At 36.1% G+C, this 21244-nt stretch overlaps 1 protein-coding gene across 1 annotated transcript; it reads left to right on the top strand.

Annotated features, from left to right (window-relative positions):
• Nucleotides 1-1795: 1795 nt before the first annotated feature.
• Nucleotides 1796-21114, top strand: LOC106962229 (HYDIN axonemal central pair apparatus protein; the record flags this gene model as incomplete). Its single annotated transcript, XM_015056511.1, has 16 exons — nt 1796-2086; nt 3866-3951; nt 4909-5031; nt 7355-7474; nt 7767-7901; nt 8521-8720; nt 8936-9060; nt 14196-14397; nt 14560-14752; nt 15511-15610; nt 17679-17797; nt 19159-19382; nt 19562-19629; nt 19725-19966; nt 20433-20533; nt 20979-21114. Coding segments are annotated over exons 2-16 (2148 nt in total), but the record flags the coding sequence as incomplete, so codon positions are not given.
• Between the last annotated feature and the right edge of the window lie 130 nt (nt 21115-21244).

Below are 21244 nucleotides of genomic sequence, written 5' to 3'. Positions count from 1 at the left end.
GAGCAATACCTCTCCTTGAAAACAGACCATAAAAACAAAAGGGATTAATGTTGTTTGACAGTCTTCTGATTATCTTATATTAGAAGAAAAAAAGATGCAGTTTACAAATTCATGATAACAAAAAATGCAGTGAAAGTCAAGAAATTCCACGTCAGTATGAAGCCCCATCGGTAAAACGTCAAGAGTGCCTTGTGGTCCACCAGTGCACATCTTGGATCAGCAGCAAGACAGAAATCACTGGCAATTCGTTGCAGGTTTTGAGGTGAAAGGCTCAACATCGGCACTCCCCAGAGCCTCCATCTGGATGAGCTGTGAAAAAATCTTGAGAGAAAAGACTTGCACACAATTGTAGCTGTTATTTATGCTTCAATGGCAGCCATTACCTAGAAGGAACAATTCATAATGTTCTGACTGTTTGAGTATTCAGTGAATTCCTAGTTCAGAGAACAATTGCTACGTCAAATCTGGACACAACACAGATGTACATACATAGTGTATGTTAATCTCGTCCAGTGAACTGTCTGGGAATGTGGCCAATGGGCAAAATAATAGGAAATTTAACTTTTAAAAGAATTGCATCAGTTTAACAGTTTTAATGGCACTCTGAATGGACCAGATGTCAATAAAGGGAAGAGAGATAAAATTAAAAACGTGGGAAGTGGTTTGATATTTGGAGCACGTAATGTGTTATTTCAACACATTCTCACTCCCGACTCGTCATATATTGACGCTTGGGCAGGTTCCCTCAGCGTCACATGTTGACTTCACATCTTGATGTATTAAGTTTTAGGCTAAGTACTTTTTTTTTGTTATGGTCATGATAAAAATTTTCATTAACACTCAAAATAAGAATATTAATGTTATAATCACCACTGTTAAGAATAAGTCTCACAGCAATGTCCAACCTCATTTCCGCCGCAGTAGAAACAGGAAAATCCACAACCACTTTTGCTAGGAGTTTTTCTGCAAACTGAAATATACAGCTTCATTTACTGATTCAAATTTTAGGTAACAAATAAATTAATTCACTGTACATGTCCATTTTAAGTAGGGGGAACATATTATTTCAGGTGGCTGAAAGAGCTACAATATTTTGTTCCCCTATCCTAACTTTGGGAAATAAAGAGGAAATGTTTTCAAACTTGCAGGATTTCTTGTTGATGATGAGGGGAATCAACACAGTAAAAGACTTACAGGTAAATTAATTTGTTTCCATTTTATGTAGGGGGAACAGATTTTATCAGGCGGTTAAAATATTTTATTCCCCCATCCTAACTTTGGCAAAAAAAGAGAAAATGTTACGAAAATCACAGGATTTCTTGTTGATGATGAGGGGAATTAACACAGTAAAAGACTTTGCAGGTAAATTGATTTGTTTCCATTTTAAAGAGGGGGAACACATTATTTCAGGCCGCTGAAATATCAATTTTCTCCTCTTCTCCCCCCATAACTTTGGGAAATAAAAATCAACTGTTTCCAAATTCTAAAAAATTATTATGTGTGATAGCATACTAGACATTTCCTTAATCCAGTAATCTGTCATATTTTACATTAGAACGTGATTGACCAAAAAGTCTACACTCTGATCTTTTCAGGAAGTCTTTATTTTTGTGCCCTGCTATCGGCCAGCTTCCCTCCTCCTTTATCAGAAATGAAAAATTATAAATGCACACTACGTGTTGGAAACCTGTTTGTTTACTGACTTTTATTTGTCAGGCTTACGAGACAAAAGCTGAAAAAAAAAAAAGATCGATTCTCTTCGCGTTTAAAATGACACAAAACAGCGTAAAAAAGACCTCCACACAGGACCTCGTTTATTTATTTTTATTTTGATAGCTGCCGATTAAACTGAAAGTTACAACATTGACATGATTATTATGAGTAGTTTTTACAGAGAAGTCGATCAGAAGCGCAGTGAAAATGGTCAGATCCGCCCACCGGATCCACTTCTCTGGCTGCAATACGCGCTCCCGACACAGGGGGAACAGATTTTCACAGGGGAACAGAATTTCTCACAAGAACTCATCCCACAAAAACCCAAGAAGAAGAATAAGCTGACGTCATCATTTTCGACATTTACATTCCGGTGAGTAGAAACCTTCATCTGGCAAAATGTTGTTATACTCTAAAACCAAAAATAACTCCAACGTGTTAGGTTATACAGTTACTGATGGTAGTTTCAGGACTTAAAACTACCATCAGTAATCGTAGCAAACAGCATAAATTAGCAGAAGCGGAAATCAGTACAAAACCAGAAATAGTTGAAACAGTAGAACAGTGAAACTGTTTAATCAGTTGCTACGTTTCGGTTGCCTAGCAACCGAAACGTAGCAGAGCAGTGAAATATAGCAAAACATTAAACAGAAAGGATCAGAAGAGGCAGAACAGTTTGATATAGGAATTGCTAAAACTTGCAGAAGACCTTAAAAGATAGGAAAACCAGTAGGCATACAGAAAAGTTGACAAGCAGGATGCATAGAAACAGATAAAAACAGAGCACAAGAGAAAAATACATTGAAAGAATAAGAGAAATTGTGACATGGTTGTACTCTAGAGAAATTTGACAGAAAACAGTAAGACCTGTAGCAATAATAGTAATAATTCCATAAAGTAGACACACGTAGCTACATTTTAATGCATAAATTATTTCTCTACAGTGAAATATGTATGAACAGCATCATTTTGTTTGTCAAAAAGCAGAAAAAGTTCAAAAACGGCAGTTACTAGAGTGTACACTCTAGCAACTGTTGAGAATGGTGCTATTCAGGAGAACAGCACCATTCTCCTGAAGAAGCTGAACGCTTTGATATATGAATTAGTGAAAGATAGCAAAAGTAGTTAAACGACGAAAAACGTAAGGAAGACTGGATAATAAATAATAGAATAGTAAGAATTCTCACTACTAGTGTTTCTGTTTTAATAATAATAAAGAACTAGTCAGTGAGAATGTCTTACTGTTTTCTGTCAAACTCCTCTGGAGTACAGTCATGTCACACTTTCTCCTATTCTTTCAATGTATTTTTCTCTTGTGCTCTGTTTTTATCTGTTCCTATGCATTCTGCTTGTGTACTTTTCTGTATGCCTTCTACTTCTACTGGTTTTAATATTGTTTAAGGTCTTCTGCAATCTTTAATCAATTTTAGCAATTCATATATCAAACTGTTCAGCCTCTTCTGCTCCTTTATGGTTTTTGTGCTGCTATGTTTCAATTCTTCAAATATTTCTGCCTTTGTAATAATTCCTGCTTCTGCTATTTTATGCATTTTCCTATGTTGCTATGTTTCACTGTTCATCTGTTTCAACTATTTCAATTTCTTCTGCTTTCTTCTACTTCTTAAGCTTTTCTCTACTTTTTCTTGCAGAATGACTATAGTCTGCTGCAGTCATTCTGCAAATATGCATTCTCACGGCTGTTTCGCTAGGAACAGCTATTTTTTGTAGTTCAATATTACGTTCTTAGCACAACAAAGACGTTTTCTCTTTTGTTTAATTCTAAAACATTTACAGCACCTGTGACTCAGCCTATAGTTTGAAGCTATAATTTTATGAAGAAATGTTGCTTTCAGCCAAAATTAAAAACAATCATTTGTATTAATCAGGAGGTGATATGAGATATTACACCCCTATACTGCTTATTGTGTAGCTGATACAGGAAAAATAAGTGCTCGTGTGTCTGGTTATTCGTAGTTTGAAAATTGTACTATCTACACAAGGAGAGCGGTGTGGGAGAGTGGCTAATTATTTTCTGCGCTGCATTAACCTCTCCAGAGAGTCTCTGCTGCGGATTAGCTGGAATTCATCTTGCTATGTGTTACAAATTGTTTTGCAAGAATTAAGTAACATACACCATGTTTTTTTTTTTCAGGTGATTGTACTACAGAGGTCATTCAGATGAAAACAGTTAGGCTTCTTAAACTGAAAGTCCTTCCAAAGGACGAGAAGCCAAGGCGGGTGAGCAGATCCTGCTGTTTCTGTGTGCTTTATTTATCAATAGCATCATCAAAAGTAAAAAAAAACAGAAAAAAAAAAGAAAAAAAAAACTGGAAACATTTGAGATGGGTTTTCTTGATGAGCTCTCATGCTCACTGTAATCAGTGAACTGCATTTTGGATATTGTCTAATGCTTTTAAAGAACCTTCTTCAAATGACCAATTGCACTAATAATTAGTTTGGCTCCTTATAGGAAACAAAAATCAATCCTTGACTGCAGTGGCAATTTTATGCCAGTGCTTTATCCTGCTTCTTTTATGAATGCTCTCAGATTGACGTGATATCCATATTCAACTAAACATGTGTCTCTCTGTATTCAGATTTTCAGGTAGTTAAATGGCTAAAGCTGTTTCAGCATCTGACTCTGGATGTGGTTGGCTGGAACAATTTATGTCCTATTTTACCTTTGCCCTCACGTCACAACTTAATAATAGCCTTTTGAGATGTTGAGCCTCTAATGAATGCTAAAGAAAACAGTTTATTAAGAACAAGTTGGTAAATGAACAGCCCCCCCCCTCTGCTAATTTCGTGGAATAAATAAAATTTCCACTCAATCATATTATTTAACTCCTTTCCTTCCTTCTCTAAAGCAGCTTAATTGCTTCTGAGCAGTGTTTTATGAATCCAAACCTGTCAGCTGTTAAATATTGCATTTATCATAAGACTTCCTGCTACATTATTAATCCAGCTGAAATTCCTTTTTGACCTACCCCTGAAATGGGCTAAGTGCAGTTAGATGTTTCTTTGTCTCTGGTACACTGATAAGGAGGCGCCATCAGATTGTGTAGCTTAGGTTTTAACCACAAAATATGGTTGATTGCTCTCACTGAACTAAGCTTTTTCATTACTGGTGTTTGATCTGACAATAAAGAGACAGCCAGTGCAGACTGGATAATAGACCCTGTTGTGTGATTGCAGATGACTCCATCAGTTTTTAAGCAAGAAATGATGCAGTCCTCAGAGGAGCGCCTGGATAACATCACAGAGATCCATCTGCCCCTCAGGCTCGAGACTCCAGAAGGCAACACCACTCATTGCATGGTAGATGTCAGCAAATGTTGTCATTCCTCCAGACCTTTTTAGTAATAATATATGAGATAAATCAGTTGTAATGGTTTGAGATGACACATGAACCGTTGGTCCCGAGATTGGATTTATAAACAGCTTACATTTTGTGCTATTAAAACATTATAAATGACAATCCTAACAATGAATAAAAACATATAATAAAAACATATTGTATGAAAGGTTTCTCATTATTCTTTTAGTAAATAGAGTCCATCAGTGTGCAATGTAGTCTTTGTACAATTACAGCTGTTCCTTGAAAACCTCTGAAGTTTGTCAGATGAGATGCAACCTAACTGACTTGTGAGCGAGGAAAGCATTAAAAGAAGAAGCAGCCAAGAGGCTGCAGAGTTTTAGAACTAGTATGGGATAATCTGTTGACGGGATAGCTGTGAGTCTTGCAGACAATAAATCTACTGTTGGTGGAAGAGTGGCAAGAAGAAAGCTATGAAAATCCAATTTCTAAGTTACCCACAAGCCATGTTGATAACACATCACACAAGTGGACAAAGTGATCTGGTCTTATGAAGCAAAATATGGTTTTGGGCTTAATTGGAAAATTAAATATCTGACAAACGAGTAACAATGCACATTGGCCTGAATACACCACACCCACAGTGAGGAGCAGTTCTCTGGACTACACTTCACTGTGGGTTTGGTGTGAAGATACTTTTATCTTTGCAGAAACTGGGAAATTACAGAGTCAGCAAAAGACTTAAGATCGGGCCTGCGGTTTACCTTCCAGCCGGAAAACGACTCTAAACATACAGCCAGAACAACAGTAAAATTGTTTAGATCAATTCATATTCATGTGTTAGAATAGTCCAATCCAAGCTCTCACCCACATGGAATTAATCTTTTGCAGGACATGAAAATTGATGTTTGCAGAATTCTCTCTATCCAGTCAAAAAAAAAAAAAGAAACAAATTCTCAGCTACAAAAATAATTTGCAAGAAAATAAGTTTCTATAGTAGTAAGCAAAGCTGGTAGAGACAGACAAATATTGACTCAAGAAGATTGAATACAACTACACGGCAGACTTTTTATCTACTTGTGAGAAATGTGAAAATGTGTCTTTTTTCCAGGAAGAAAATTACTGGAAGACATAACTTAAACTTCTGTTCAAAGTTATGCCCTACTTTGTGTCGGTCTATCATATAAAATACCAATAATGTGATGCACTTTATGCACCAAATTAGCTTCCATCAGTCAGCAGCTGCTACTTGACCAGCATACTTTGCTGTCAAAAGTTCATTCAAGGTATTTAAAATTAATAAATACCTCCTCAGCAAATTAAAAAATTTGCATTTCACCTTGTATGCTTTTCTGTTGACTTATTAAATATGCAAATCTGAAAGTGACAAATATCCAATATGGGCCACTTATCCTGCAGGGATAAATGAAAGTCTTGCTGAGTATCCACCAAATAGGTCAGAACAGAAGTAATTTAGATTAACTTCAATAAGCTATGTTGTTCTATATATAGCTTGTAAGATTTAGAGACGTTTAAAACAGGCAATGCTACTTTTAGATTTTTTCCGCTTAATGTCTGAATCCTGGGAACTGCTTTCTTTACCTCTTAAAACACAGGTAAAACCATTTCAGATCCTCTTTCTACTGTCTGCATACATGTCATTCAGTCTTGAGAACTCTGGAATGCTAAAAGTTTCTTGTAGTATTTTCCAGGTGCAGATAAGCAAGGAACAGATAAATTACACAATGATAAAACACATTTGTTTTGCCAGACTCTATCCAGTATTCTGTATTGTAAAACTTGATTAACTGTGAAGTATAATAATTTTTTTTTGTTATCCATCTCATGCCTTAAGGCAAGCTTCATTACCTAAATCAAACAAAATAGGTGTCGGTCAGTTGCTGTTTTCTTCGTTCTTGATAATGCTGTTTGTTCACTAATGTTTTCTAATAAACCTTTTAGGCCTTAACTGAACAGCTGTATTTACACTGAGATTAAATAAAAGACCTGTGGACTCTAAATATTAATTACTTTGTTGCATAGTACTTAAATAGGGGTATCAATCTACAAACTACTAAATGCATACCACCTTTCGGTTTCCAAGTTTTTAAAGAAAATGTGGAAACCATTATTTTTTTTTTTCTTCACAAATGAGTGCCATCATATGTTGACCTGTCACATACAATCCTAAAACAGAGGCTTAAAGCTTGTGGGTGTACTGTTTCAAAATGTGGAATGGTTTAAAGGTGCATGAATTATTTTGCAAGACGCTGCTTCAGAAGGAGTTCTTTAGAAATATGCATGCATGTGTTTTTTTTTTTTCAGCTGTCCCCAGTAAAACCGGACCATCCGATTTTCCAGCCTTACCCATCAGAGCTGGTCTTCCAGAACTTTATTCCCTTACAAACCTACAGTTTGCCTCTGCTGCTTCTCAACAATGACCAGGTTTGATCAAATGAAAATTTGAATCTTTCAAATACATCTGATTAAAAGCAATATATGACTTCATGAGTCTTTCAGTCATCACATATTTGGGGATAAATGGACAAAACTTGGCTTGTCCAAGCAAAAATAAACATGTTGTGTCTTATTATAGCAGCGTTGTGTGCAAGTAATGGCAAATAATTGCAAAAGTTCATGGTGGATTGAAACAGACATGTACAAGCAGGAGTCAGTTTTAGTACTCTGTGAATTCTACTTTGTTTCAGCTGTTTCAGCAATTGTTGTTTTGTTTAAGGTTGCACACCCTGTGAAGTTGGACCAGGATATTTCAGAACAGTTTTACGTGGCTGGTCCAGAGACTGGGAGAAGCAAAATAGCACCAGGAATGAGTGCCAGTTTTATGGTATTCTTCACTCCACAGGAGAGCAAGGTGCTGTTCCTAATAATATTCATTACAAAATTTATGAAGCAGAAAGTCTTAGGTAGATAAAATATTGTGCTTCTGGGAGGATGTATTTGAATTTAGAAAACATTTTCTTAGAGTTACAGGGTAGCTGTTTGAGGGGACTTGCTGTCAAGTGTAGAAATCTAATTTCACTGTCATAGTTATTATTTTCTTTAACAGTTATCAGAATGATCTTTTTATGTGATGATGATGCCCTGGCTTTGAGTTTAGTGGTAAGACTTAGGAATCACATCTCTTTATCTGTGGTGCTTGTGACTTCCTTGTAAGCTCAATTTTATCTTTATAGCAAAGGCTGTTTCACGTTTGACTGAGGAGTACACTGTTATTAATACCATATGTATGTTATTAAAAACTGTAATTCAATCCAGTTGGATTGTTGAGATTTGGTGTTCAGATATGTCTAGTTTGATCTATATATTAAAAAAATCTTTAAGTGGGTTATAACTGATGTAAGAGTTTTTATTTATTTGAGTAAAATGTATATATAAACTAGTTGTGTCTATATATTTTGCGAGGAAAAAAATCTCAGTTATTCATTGGTTTGTCTTTTTAACTTTTGTGTCTGTTTCTTCTCTCAATTTAGGATTACAGCCACAGACTGATTTGTGTTTCTCCAAGAGAATGTTTTGAGATTCCAATTCGTGCCATTGGGCCCCGCGCCATACTTGACTTTAAAGATGAGATTCATTTACCTACTTGTCTAGTGAAAGCATCCACAGAGAAAACTCACTTTGTTTGCAACATAGGCAACTGTAAGGCCAATTTCAAGATGCACACAAAAAGGTTAGAACTAGTACATGTCATGAGTTCAAATGAGATATTTCTCATACATTTTATATTCAAAACAGATGTGAATAAAACTGTTCAAAATGAAACAAAAAAAAAGCAACTTTGTTTAGAAAATCTCCAGGAGCTATAGTGTCTGGAAACATTGTATAAGATTTCAATAATCACAGATTTATGTCTCAATTGTTCATGGCCGATTTTGTTGTGAACAGTCCTTTCTCAGTGACGCCCTCTACTGATATTCTCGATGTTGGGGAAGGCATCCAGGTGACTGTGATTTTCCAGCCCATGAAAGTTGGACAGTTCCAGGAAGACCTCATCCTGCAGTATGACACTGGTGAGACTCATTTAAGCTTATCGTCAAAATGTCCATTGTGTCCAAATACTTTCCTTTCACTATCCTTTTGAAGTTAACATTGGTAATTTTGAAAATATTCCAAATTACAATTCAGTGGGAATTATAGAAACTAAAGGGCATTAACTAGAAACAAACAACTACATGCAAGCACAAATATAACAGTTTATTTATAGACAGAAATCTAAGTGAAGCTAAACTTTAATACCTTATATCAAATATACTTATATTTATATTACTTTATCTACAAAACCTACTTTACTGTATGCAGACCACAGGCTCAATTAAGTGGGCTCGCTTCTGAGCTCTAAAAGTCAACTGCACATTTTATGATATTACTGCATGTGGGGGTATGACCTCTTCTGCACCTTCCTCATCAAGTTCACTTGCATGAAATCTTATTGTTTAGTCAAGATTATGCTAAAATATATTTTCTTCATATTTAAAATCCCTGTTAAGGGCTAGTCTTTTAATATTTTATATTTCCATGTTTCTTTCTTCCTTTTTGTATAAAGTCCAATAAATACTGGTTAATTCCAGTGAAATTCTTCCAATGTTGAATTTTGCAACACGAACAAAAACAAACTTTAATTTTGAGGACATGATAGTGATTTCATTGTTACTGTCCTTATTGGTGTTATTTCATCTAAAACAAAATCCTTACACACTGTAAGAGGTGACCTAAATGAGAGGCTGCACACTTTCAGAGATTTGTATACATTTATTTGACAGACTGTGAAACTTATATCTATATTCTTGTTAAACCTGCTGTCATTTAACATGAATATTAACTCAGAGAGGACTCTCCTATAATTTCGTAACATTAAATATGGCCGATAAATATAATCTATTTTAATATTAACAGTTCCAAATTATATGTATGAGTGGTCTGAAGACACAAATTGAGACTAGAAATATAGTTTGGAGCTTGCATAAAATAGAACTGGAAAGGAGAAAATATATTTGCTGTAGTCATGGAGATAAACACCTTAATACGATTCTGAGACTAGCAATGACCCGAAAGCAAAACAGAGTTACTGAGTTACAACACACAAACAGCCAAACACAGATTCACAATAAGAGAAGTGGCAATAATGTCTGTACTGCATGTCAGATTTGTTAGATGGGCTTTTGGTTGTATTTCCTGTTTTTATGTCACACTATCTTCACAGCCTTGCAAATACATTCCCTAAGGTTATTAACTCACCGTGCATATGTTCAGCTAATAGCCATGAGTACAAAATTTATTGTTTTGTCTGCATTACTGGCATAATTAGTGGTTACTGTTCTATCATCATGGCTCTTTTGAAACACCTCCTGATGGACCGTGTTGAAATCTGAAGTCATCATAGAAAGCATCAGAGCTGCTAAAAACACCAAAATCACAAAAGGATAGTTTCTGTATCAATATGTTATGTTTGTACTCCACCAGTACAGATTGTACTTTGCAATACAATCAACAAATTTATTATGAGATAAAAGCATTGATTGAATTTTTAATCAATGCTTTAATCAACAATCGTTACATGCAAGTCAAGTTTATTTGCCTAGCTGTCTTTCAGCAACAGAACCCAGAGTCTGAGCTCCATAAGAAGAAGTCCTGTTTTTGGAAAAGGGTCATGGCTGGACTGTAGAAATGAAGGAAATATAAATGGAAGTCATTTCAAAGACCTTGTGACATAGAAAGATGTAAACATGTGTATGTTTGTGTGAAGTATTTTGTGTCGTGTGTTTTGCCCTGTCGGAGAGTGACAACCTGCCTGCTCTCACCTGGTTGAGCAGGTGAGTGGATGGATGGATGGATGGATGGATGGATGGATGGATGGATGGATGGATATTGAATGAAAAACCTTTGACCTCTCTTCCAAGCAGTGTTCAAGCTTTGTTTAAAAGTTTTGTACAAATTTTTGTCTGCAGTCAGATTTTTTTTTTTTTACTAATGAACAGCAACCATTCATCTGCTAGCTAAATGCTGGGGTCTAAAAATAGTGACTTCAAAACATAAACACATTAGGGACTGGGATAAATAAGCTCTAGTTCTGACCCAGGCTGGTCACATAAGTCTCTTCGAAAGCTATTTTCAGACTTTCTGAATCCTGTGATATTTTACACATGCCAAAAAGGAAAAAAAAAAAAGTTTAATCGTGTTGGCTATGCATCATCAAGGTAGACATATTTCTCCTTTTAATAACCGTGTGTGTGTGAAATACTGCTGATCTTTTTTCTTTTTTATTTTATGGGGAATAGATTCTTTGTCTAGCTTTTATCTTTGCATATTTGAAGTTTGATAACATTTCCTTACCGTAGAGTATGAATAGAAATAATAATATCATTTCAAATTTGAAGTTGTTGAAGCTGAAAACATGAAAATTGAAAATTGAAGCATGGTCAGTACAAAATGTACAAAGTGGTGAAATGACCAACACCTGAACAAATCTGAAAAATAGATTGCACAGTTCATCTGTGTGTTTTAGTGTGTCGCTTTGCATGCACGCCCAGACCCGCGGCATCATATCTGCTGCTTTCTGTTCAAAGCCAGTGCAGTGTTACAGCTTGCTTTGCTGTCTGTGCGATGTTTTAAAATCTTTGTTGTGTCTTGAAAACATCAGACTTTGTTGCTGCCACCAATTTTAAGCACAAGATGGACAGCGCTTAGGGATTGCTGAAGCATTTACTTTGACAGGTCTGCAGCACTGATGGGACTCTGATGGTTGTTTGCAAGCACACCAAACAATTTAAGAAAAGGCAGCGTACACAAACAAAACATACAAGCGTTCAGACTCAAGCATGTGTGGATAGTTGTACTCTCCCACAAACCTCCTGCGGCATCTGCAGTAATCAATGTATTGAGGGAGCTGATGAGCCCTGCTGCTGGGTTCTCAAAGAAATTATGAGAAAAGAAAGCCAGCAGGAGGAGAATCGGGTAAGAGACGTCCGTGATGGAAGCTGAGCAATAAGCTGTAGCTCTCCCTGCCTGTCAGCTCCTGTCATAACATCACAGTCCTAAGAGATAATTGCTTTTCTCTCTGTATCCCACAATTCTTGTTTCTCTTCCTCTCATTTCCTTCCATCATTCATCGTCCACCTCATATGTTTTTTGTTTTTTTTTGCTTCTAGTCAATTGATGATATCTCAGCAATTTACAGACATTCCTGTAGAAATAAATCAGCCTTTCTGAGGCTCTATGCCATGCTTTATATATATATTCTCTTGCACATGATAGAACTGTCTGTGGTAATTAGAAGCAAACTTGAGCACTCTTTAAATCTCACTATGCATTTACTTTTAATTACAAGCAGATTTTACTAATCTACATTTATCTATATCAAATATTCTTTATCTAGCAAAAACTATTCACTGTTTGCTTTCTAAGTATTTTTATTTCATTTCAGAGCATCTCCACAAGTCAGTAATAGAAACTTTTTTCAGATTCTAGTCACCTATCACTCCTTATAAAACCCAGCAAGAGATGGATTTGATTCTTTTATTTATCTTTATTGAGAAAATCTTTAAACTTTAATAGATTTTCTAATTCAAACTTTTACCCTTTTTGAAGGATTTTGAATCTTATTGATTGATCACTGGCTTTTCCTATATATGTTTTCCGAAACAGCCAGCTGTCTCAGATATCAGAACCATTTTTCTTTCTTTAGGTCCACTTGTTTTAATTTGTGGTTTTAGTTATTGACATTCAATAAAATCTCTGTTCCCTTTTAAGAAGCAACATGTTAAATGATTCATTTAAATGAAAATGTGGAGAAGAGCTCATTTAGATAGATGAATGCCATGAAAAAGGCAACAAAAGAAGCTGCTTAGGCCTACAACTGGGATTAAAAAAAAGTATTTCTTGCTTTGGTCTTATGATTGTTTGCTGGCTTAAGATAACTACAAGGAAAATAAAACGTAACTCCCTCGATTAATGAAGATCATTAATGAAAGAATATGGTGACTGCCTGCTGAACACTTTCTTTTATGTTCATTGAGGTGGGACAGAAAGACATAGCTGTGTCTGATGTTGAATTTGAAAGGCCACGCTAAAATAGAATTACATTTTTCAATATGTGTTGAAATGACAATTATGTTTGATTTATGATTATTCTCCTTATACTGTTCATAATATCAACGTGAATCTACAGTCATTCAATAAATTAGAATATGCGTTCAGATTAAAAGTACATTTTGAAAGTAATGTTTAATCGGGAATTAATCATGCTTTAGAATATGCCCACATTTTTGTCTTAAAATGTTTTGTTATACGCCTCATGTAATATTCTGATGTTAAATGTATTTTAAACTGGATTGTCTTGGGCCTTGCAAATCCCATTCTTTCTCTACTGAACTGAGCAGACACTTATCTAGCAACCTTAGATGTGCTTCTGAAGTTACTCACATCAAAGAGGTTTTATCTGTTAAAAAACTAGATAGTGTGAGAAAAATCACCATCGCTGAGCTGCTTGTAAAAATGTTAAACATTGTTGATCTTATTACAAACCACAGAAGCAAAAGGCCACAGCCAAATGTGTTCAGTCAGAATTTTGCTTTTGTCATTACCAGAATAACAGTGTAACTCTGCATGTATTCATATGTACCTGCAATAGAATATTTTAATTATAGTGGAAATTTTACAAGAGACGTTCACCAAACAAGGACTAAAAGAAAATCATTTCGCCTTCATGCGTAAATTGCATTGTCTCTGATTTGAATGTAAACAAAGAGTTACTAAATTTACATGGCTCCTTGTTCTTGGTGGCTTTATACAAAACCTGATTTTGCATCTTTTTTTTCCTGGTTGTTGCTTTAATCAAGGACAAACTCAATGACTAGTTCTGCTTCAGTTTTAATTATTTTTTTTTTTTTACAATTGTCTCACATTGTCTTCAAGCACCTTCTTATACAGCTGAAACAGACAGTTTTATTTATGTATGACTTAAAATTGTGGCCTTTGTTGAGCTTGCTATTATTTATTCAGAATATTTCCTTTAATTAAATTTGTTTTGTAAAGTAAAAATGGTAAAAATCACTCCATCTCACCCTCTCTTATCAAGCTAATGAAACAATTAAAGCACTGGTTTTATGACTTTTAACAGGATTGCTTGTTTTCTACATCTTTCTCTCAGGTGAAGATGTCCACATCAGTTTGTTTGGGACTTCGGAGGAACTGAACATCTGTCTTCAACCTGAGCCTGTAAATCTGAAGAAGACTTATATCTCCCTGACCAGTTCTCAGACAGTTTCACTCACCAACTGCAGTGACATTCCTCTTAAGTACCATTGGACAGTGTTGCCAAGTCAGGCAGAAGATGACCTGTCCTTTTTCAGGTTTGGATTAGAAAAAGCTTAAAATGCACACAGTCAAGCTTTCTTACTGCATTCGCTTTCTGTCCGTCAGCAGCTTTTTGCTCTTCTCATGAGCCAGTTTTTCCACTTTGGCCCACCTTACTTACACTTTGTATTCCTTTTCACCTTCTGTCCACTCTCCAGGGAGAACTCTGTGCTTCAGCAGTTGGAGGAGAAAAGGGAGGGAAATATGTGTCGACCTAGTCGGTGCGAGTCTGACCCCAAAGCGATCCATCACCCCCTGCTGCTGTCCCAAAGCCTGCAGGAGAGCAATAGCCAAGCTGCAGAGGACTGCCCTCCTACACTTTCACTCAGCGGCATAACATTGGAGCCGGTGGTGTGTTTGCATTTTCACTTCTTCACTGTACTATCCTTTCATTCTTTTTTTTATTAAACCACTAATTGTTTTCACCTTACACCTTACGATATAAGCTTTACAGTTGACACAGTGGAGTTAGAAAAGTACCATTCTCCATACAGCTGCCAAACCAATTTGTCATGACATTCAACAGTGTCCAGCTCTGTTGAATGTCATGTTTAGCATTATTGCACATGGGGATGTTAGACCTGGATAAATCAGCTCAGTCATGGAAACCCATTCCCATGAAGCTCTTCACACTGTCCTTGAGCTAATCTGAAGGCCTTGTGAAGTTTGTAGTTATTGTTTGGCCAACCCTGCATATTTTGTGCATGAGCATCAGGCAACGTCAGATTGTGATTTCATTTGGCCTACAGCTTCATAGCATAGTTGCTGTGCATGTGTGTGTGTGGTGGGGGTGGATGGGATGGGAGCAGGGTCAAGGAGTGTGTGTGTTTATGTATTTCAAGCATGTTTGAGAAACAGTGGACAGAATGCGAGGGAAAGATTGGTGAAGAAAGAGTGAACTATGTAATTTAGTCAATACACAAATTTTGATAAGATATTTGGGGATAGTAGTAGGGAACACAAAAACTTTTTTTAAACTCCTAACATACACACACGCGTGCAAACACAGTTCTTGGTGTGTCAAGTTCGCGACCAGTATTAGGTATCGCTATTTTCTGTTTTACATCTGCATCATGATTTCACTAAATTAATGATCATTTTTGCTTCAGAGGGGAGAGCTCTGGCCTAACACTACAGCAAACTTTCTCATCGTCTTCAAGCCAGAGGAGGCAAAAGTTTACCAACACACCGTTTATTGTAATGTCACAGGTTAGTAGATACAACTTAAGCTTTTTGCTAGTTTTGAAATAGAATAATGAAAATGCACTATACCTACTTGCATGTAGTGTTTTAAATGTTCATATTTCTGTATTTTTTTATGCTAGCAGTATGTATGTATAGTAGTAGAATGTATGTCAAAGGATTTAGGTAACAAACACGTGGCAGACGTTTTGATCAGAAATTATTCTGAAATTTGTCTAGACAGTTGAATGTAGGGATGACGTCACATCTCACTTACTATATCTGAAGACAGAAAACAGTGAGATTTGCTAGTTTGTTTTTGTTTAAGCAATATGACATGTAGAAATAGTTGCCATAAATTCAAATTGAATATTTAGAAATATGGTGAAAGGATCAAGAACTCTGGAAATTAAATTTTTTGTAAAACGTATTTTGAGTACTTGGTCATAAATGTTGATAGAATCTCTTAAAACGTTAATTCTACTCTGTACATTTAAATATATGGAATTTGTAAATACAATTTCTTTCATGATGAAAGCCATCATAAACTAGTAATAAATCTTTTGGTTTGGTAGTTCTTCCCCACCTTGAAGCTGGCTGTTTTTACAAGTCAGGCTCAGCGCACATCCCTCTTGCTCTGTAAATTGATAGTTTTGGTTTTCTCATAAAAGATTCCCCTTTCCCCCCTGGGAGTCTGTGCTACAAAGGTTAGACAAACAAAAATGAGTCTCGGTAGCAAACTACAGGTTTGGCTGTAAACAGAGTGTCCTTCACGTTTCCTTCCCTCTCCCAGTCGGCAGAACACAATTCACTCATTTGTGCACATGTTTTATTGAGCGAAGGAGTTATTCGTGCTTGTTCTTGTTATTCATATTATTTTACTTCACGGGGCAACAATAGCTGTATTTCATACGGTAATGTTAAATCTGTCCAACATGAAAACAAGGAAAACCAGCTTCATTCCCTGAGCAGCAACTTAAGTGCAATTTGTTGAACAATTATATAATCTTAGTGGCTCTGAAAGGCAGTTGACAGCTTTGCATGTGGCCATCTTTTGTCTCCTTTGAGCCGGATTCCAAATTTCCATAAATTTCCATGGCAAGTGAGGATCTGACCAACTAATATGACATTTGTTCTGTAAAGCTTTGTGACCTAGAAAATAATGAAGCAAAACAAGCATCTATACGCATAGACTAAAGCCCATCACTGACACCAATGTAATCTGTCTTGTTTTGAAACCTGATATTTGAGAACGAACACCAGATTCTCTGTGAGGTAAAGATCTGGATAGTTTCACAAGCATAGACACACATATCATCAACGGACTACTTGAATACTTGTTAGCTTGTCCTTGGTGTCTCATTACTGTCTTCGTCCCCTTTCTTGTCACAAGAGTGGTCTCCATATGTTGGCTCATCATTTTGCACGTAGGACACACTTACACTTTTTTGTTGTTGATGGTGTCATTCTAGCTCTTAGCCAGGCCTGGTGCTTGCTAGGCAGTGTTGAGTGTTTTGCATCTTTCTTCACCACAACTGAATCTCTTCACATGAAGTTCTTGATTGTCTAGACAATTATTTATTCAGCCGCAATATTCAAAGCTTCAGTTTCCTGCTTGTGAGGCCATTTTTATGCAAAGTAATGATGACTTCACACTTTCTTTGGAGATAACCATTGCTAACACAATTAGACGGTGAATAAAATTACATCTGGACCCTCTTCTGTAGCAGTCTGTCTGCTGATTATAATGATTTCTGCTGGGCTCGTTTAGAGCTACATCTATATTAATGATATAATAAAAAAAAATAATAAAATTAGCTGATCGTCTTGAGAAAAAACACAATGACTACAGGTAAAATACATGCTAAATCTATTAAAATGCTAAATATATTTTGTCATTAAAGTCAACAATTTAAGCAAATTGACACCTGGATTATCCCAATATAATCAAAATCAGTGCAAACATATTTCAGAGTGTGTAAAACGTACCATCTGCATCAGTGACCAAACTCTTGGCAATGATTGCCAACTACCTTTAGCTTTTAAACTTGTTACATAGAAAATTTGAAATTGAATTGTCACTGTCACTGTTTAGGCAAGGAATCATCATTACCCCTTCGGATCAAAGGTGAAGGGCTTGGACCAAAACTCGAGCTCAACTATAACCTGATGGACATAAGAAATGTGTTTATAGGTGACAAAGATCATTATGAGGTAAGAACTAGAAGAGCAACTTGGAACTGTCAAAGTTGCTGCTAAAGTGGACATGTCATGCTTTTACAATTCCAATGAAGTTTGGATGTTGTGTAAAACATAAACAGAATATGATGATCTACAAATCCTTTTCAAGCTATATTCAATTTATTTCACTACAAGGACAAGATATTTAAGACTCACGTGTATTATCTTTGTTTTGATGCCTGCAACACATTCCAAAATTTTTTACTGATTTGCAAATCATCATGTTCTCTGTTTATTTATGTTTTACACAATGTCCCAGTTTTTTGGGATTTTTTTTTTTGCAAATCCACCCTTTTCTCATTTCAGTCATACATTTGGTCCTTGAAGGGCTTCACAAAAACAAAGACGACTTTCCCCACTGATGTTGGTACATTTTTCGGAAAAATTAAATTTAGCCAGGCACTTTGAAGATTTTCTGATGCTGGTTGATGGCATAATTAATTTTGACGTATCTACTTGTAGCTGCACTATCCTTGAATTTGGACTACAAAAGGGTTTTGAGAAGTAAAAATGGTGGATTTGCAAAATTGGTTAGCCTGAAGTCCATGATCTTGTTTAGTAGTTGAGTTAAAGATCTGAAAAGTGTGTTGGACGTTTGTATTCTGTTCCCTTTACTCTGACACCTCTCACTGAAAAACCAGTGCAACCAGTTGCTTTCAAAAGTCATCTATGATCAAAGTCCAGATGTGTTGTTTAATCTTTGTATAAATAGAGCTGCTCTGTGTAGAGAACAAACGGCATCATGAAGACACAGCGGAACTGTCAGGGATAAAGTAGTGAACAAATTTAATGAATGTTGTGTTATAAAACAATATCTCAAACTTTGGCCATTTTCCAGAGCCCTGTTCAAGCCTGGTGGCCCAGTGAGGTCATAATACAGGGGCAAAGCCTGGGTTCACCTTTAACTAGGACAATGCTGAACATACAGCCGGAGTTTAACAACCAGTGCATGTATGTATCAGAATGTCCCAGACCTAAATAAAATTGAAAATGTGTGGTAAGACTGGAGATTTGGAGTTCACAGGAGTCTCATCCAATCTGACTGAGCTATTTTACAAATAGCTCAGGTTTGAATTGGTTGAAGAATGTGCAGGTATAATTACATTGAATGTGGCTCTACAAAGTATTCTCATTTCACTCAGAATCTGTTTTGAAAATTAAGTTGATGTTGTCAGTCCAAGTTCAGTGAGTTGGAACTTTTTTACACTCTATTGAACTCATCCATGTGAGTTTGTAGCCTTGCATTACTGAGTGTCCATCAGAAGTTTTATGTAAAACATAATTTTACTCAGCAATGGGACTTGTGACAAAATTGTTTTTTGTTGTTTTTTTAGCTGCAGATGACAAACAAGGGACTGATTGATGCCCCTTTCAAGTTTTCTCACCCTAAGACCACATTTGGCCTGTGTTTTTCCATCCGGCCCCAGGAAGGTGTCATTCCCCCTGGGATCTGCCAGGCTGTAGAAATCAGTTTTCACAGTCGGACCTTGGGAAGCTTTTCTGAGGATTTGCTGTTAATTGTCACAGGACAGCCGCAAACTCAAATCCTAACTTTCAGGTGAAGATGGCATGTAAACATACTGTCCAAGTTAATTACAGAGACAGTCAGTATTTGAGGTTGTTAAAGTGTTTATATCAATCCAATTTGTTGTTAATCTTAATTGCATAATCAGTACTTGTGTAATTTGGAAAATGTTTTCAAATAGTTACATGTTTTTCTGCCTTTCTTTACTTCAGGGGTTGTGTAATTGGCCCCACTTTCCACTTTGATGTGTATGAACTAAATTTCGGCGACGTAGCTTTTGGTAAGTCACCTTGAAGATCAGAACATCAATCGACCTAGATTCATCCACTCTACTAATGTTCTCTTCCATATTTTATAAAATATTTCTTTCTATAGGTTTTCCAGCAACACAGACATGTACCCTTTTCAACACATCATTTGTTCCAATGACTTTTGCTTTACATGTCATGGGGGACGGGTTAGGACCTCGTAGCATTACCAGTACCCAACAGGTGTCTGATTTGTCCCCAAAGAGTTGGCAAGGATATCCAACTTGGGACCGTTTTCTTCGACCAGTGGAGTTTACTGTCAGTCCAACAACTGGCACTGTGGATGCCATGTCTGATGTCAGCATCAAGGTACCGTCGCAATGACACTGCAACAGTTTGACATTTGGCTGGTCTAATTTCTAACTTAGTGGGCACCAAATTAAATTGATAATCCCTTTTAATCTTCCTTTTAATTTTCTTAAAAGTAAATGTCACGTGTAGATTGTTTACTGTTCCAAAGATGTGTCTTGTGTAAAACTCATGTTTTATTGTGTTACGTAAACATAGTGCAATCGTAATAGTTTCTAGTATTTCAAAAACCTTACTGCAATTATTTTAAACTAATGAATTTAAACTTAATTCATGTAACTTAAATTATCGAGGGTAAAACGTTACGTTTCCCAGTTTTTGTAGAATCTTCTTTAAGGAAGTGGAACTAATTTGAACACATTTTGAAATAATGATTTTAGTCTGTGTTGATGTAAAATAAATGAAAATTAACATTCCTATAAACACTTTCTTTTTTTTTTCTTGCTTGTTTCAAATGTGTGATTAGGTTACCCTGTGCTCGAACACAGTGAAGAAATATGAACTGGCGCTAGCAATAGATGTTGAAGGTGTCGGAGAGGAAATCACGATTCTGCCTCTCAATGCCAGGTTCGACACACTCACTGCTGACAACCAGAAACATGCTCAGAAAATTCTTAAATAAAAACACTTTTCTCTTTTTCTATTACTCTGTTGCATTTAACTTTATCACAAGCTAATGCTCACTCAGTGCTTTAGATCTTTTTGTATCCATTCCCTGACTTGTACTTTAAATCAAAGCTAGGATCCAAGGGGAAGAGTAGTTTTTATAGGCATCATATTTTGACAGCAAAAACAGTTTAATTTGGCTAAAATAAGGTGATGTTGCTGTTTTTTGTTGACTAATAAACAACAGAGATCTGATTTCAGACCATTTTCAGAGAGAATGTTGTCAATCATTTTAAAATGTTGGTTTTAGTAATTGGAAGAACAAATATTTCCTGATCACAGATGAATCCCAAGTCTTTTCCTCTGTTTTCTTCATTTTTATTCTTCATCTTTTCTGTTTTTACAGGTGTGTTGTGCCTGGGATTGAGTTTGAACCTGCCATTTTGGACTTCCAAAGATGTTACCTGGGTCTTCCCTATGAAATGAATTTGCAGCTGATCAACTCCAGCAATCTTCCTGCTTGTTATGGTGTGCTAGATCAGGTGAAGTTAAACCAAGTGACTGGTGTTAGAACCAGGCTTCATTGTTAAGCATAGTACAACAAAATGACCTAAGTGTGCATTTAGTAAGATGGTTGACATGCCATGTTTTTTTTTCAGCTGTCTTTAACTG

The sequence above is a fragment of the Poecilia latipinna genome, unplaced genomic scaffold, assembly GCF_001443285.1.
Source record: "Poecilia latipinna isolate Pla-1442-1.1 unplaced genomic scaffold, P_latipinna-1.0 Scaffold1388, whole genome shotgun sequence".
In the NCBI taxonomy this organism is placed as follows: Eukaryota; Metazoa; Chordata; class Actinopteri; order Cyprinodontiformes; family Poeciliidae; genus Poecilia; species Poecilia latipinna.
This window is presented reverse-complemented; position numbering and strand designations above follow the sequence as displayed.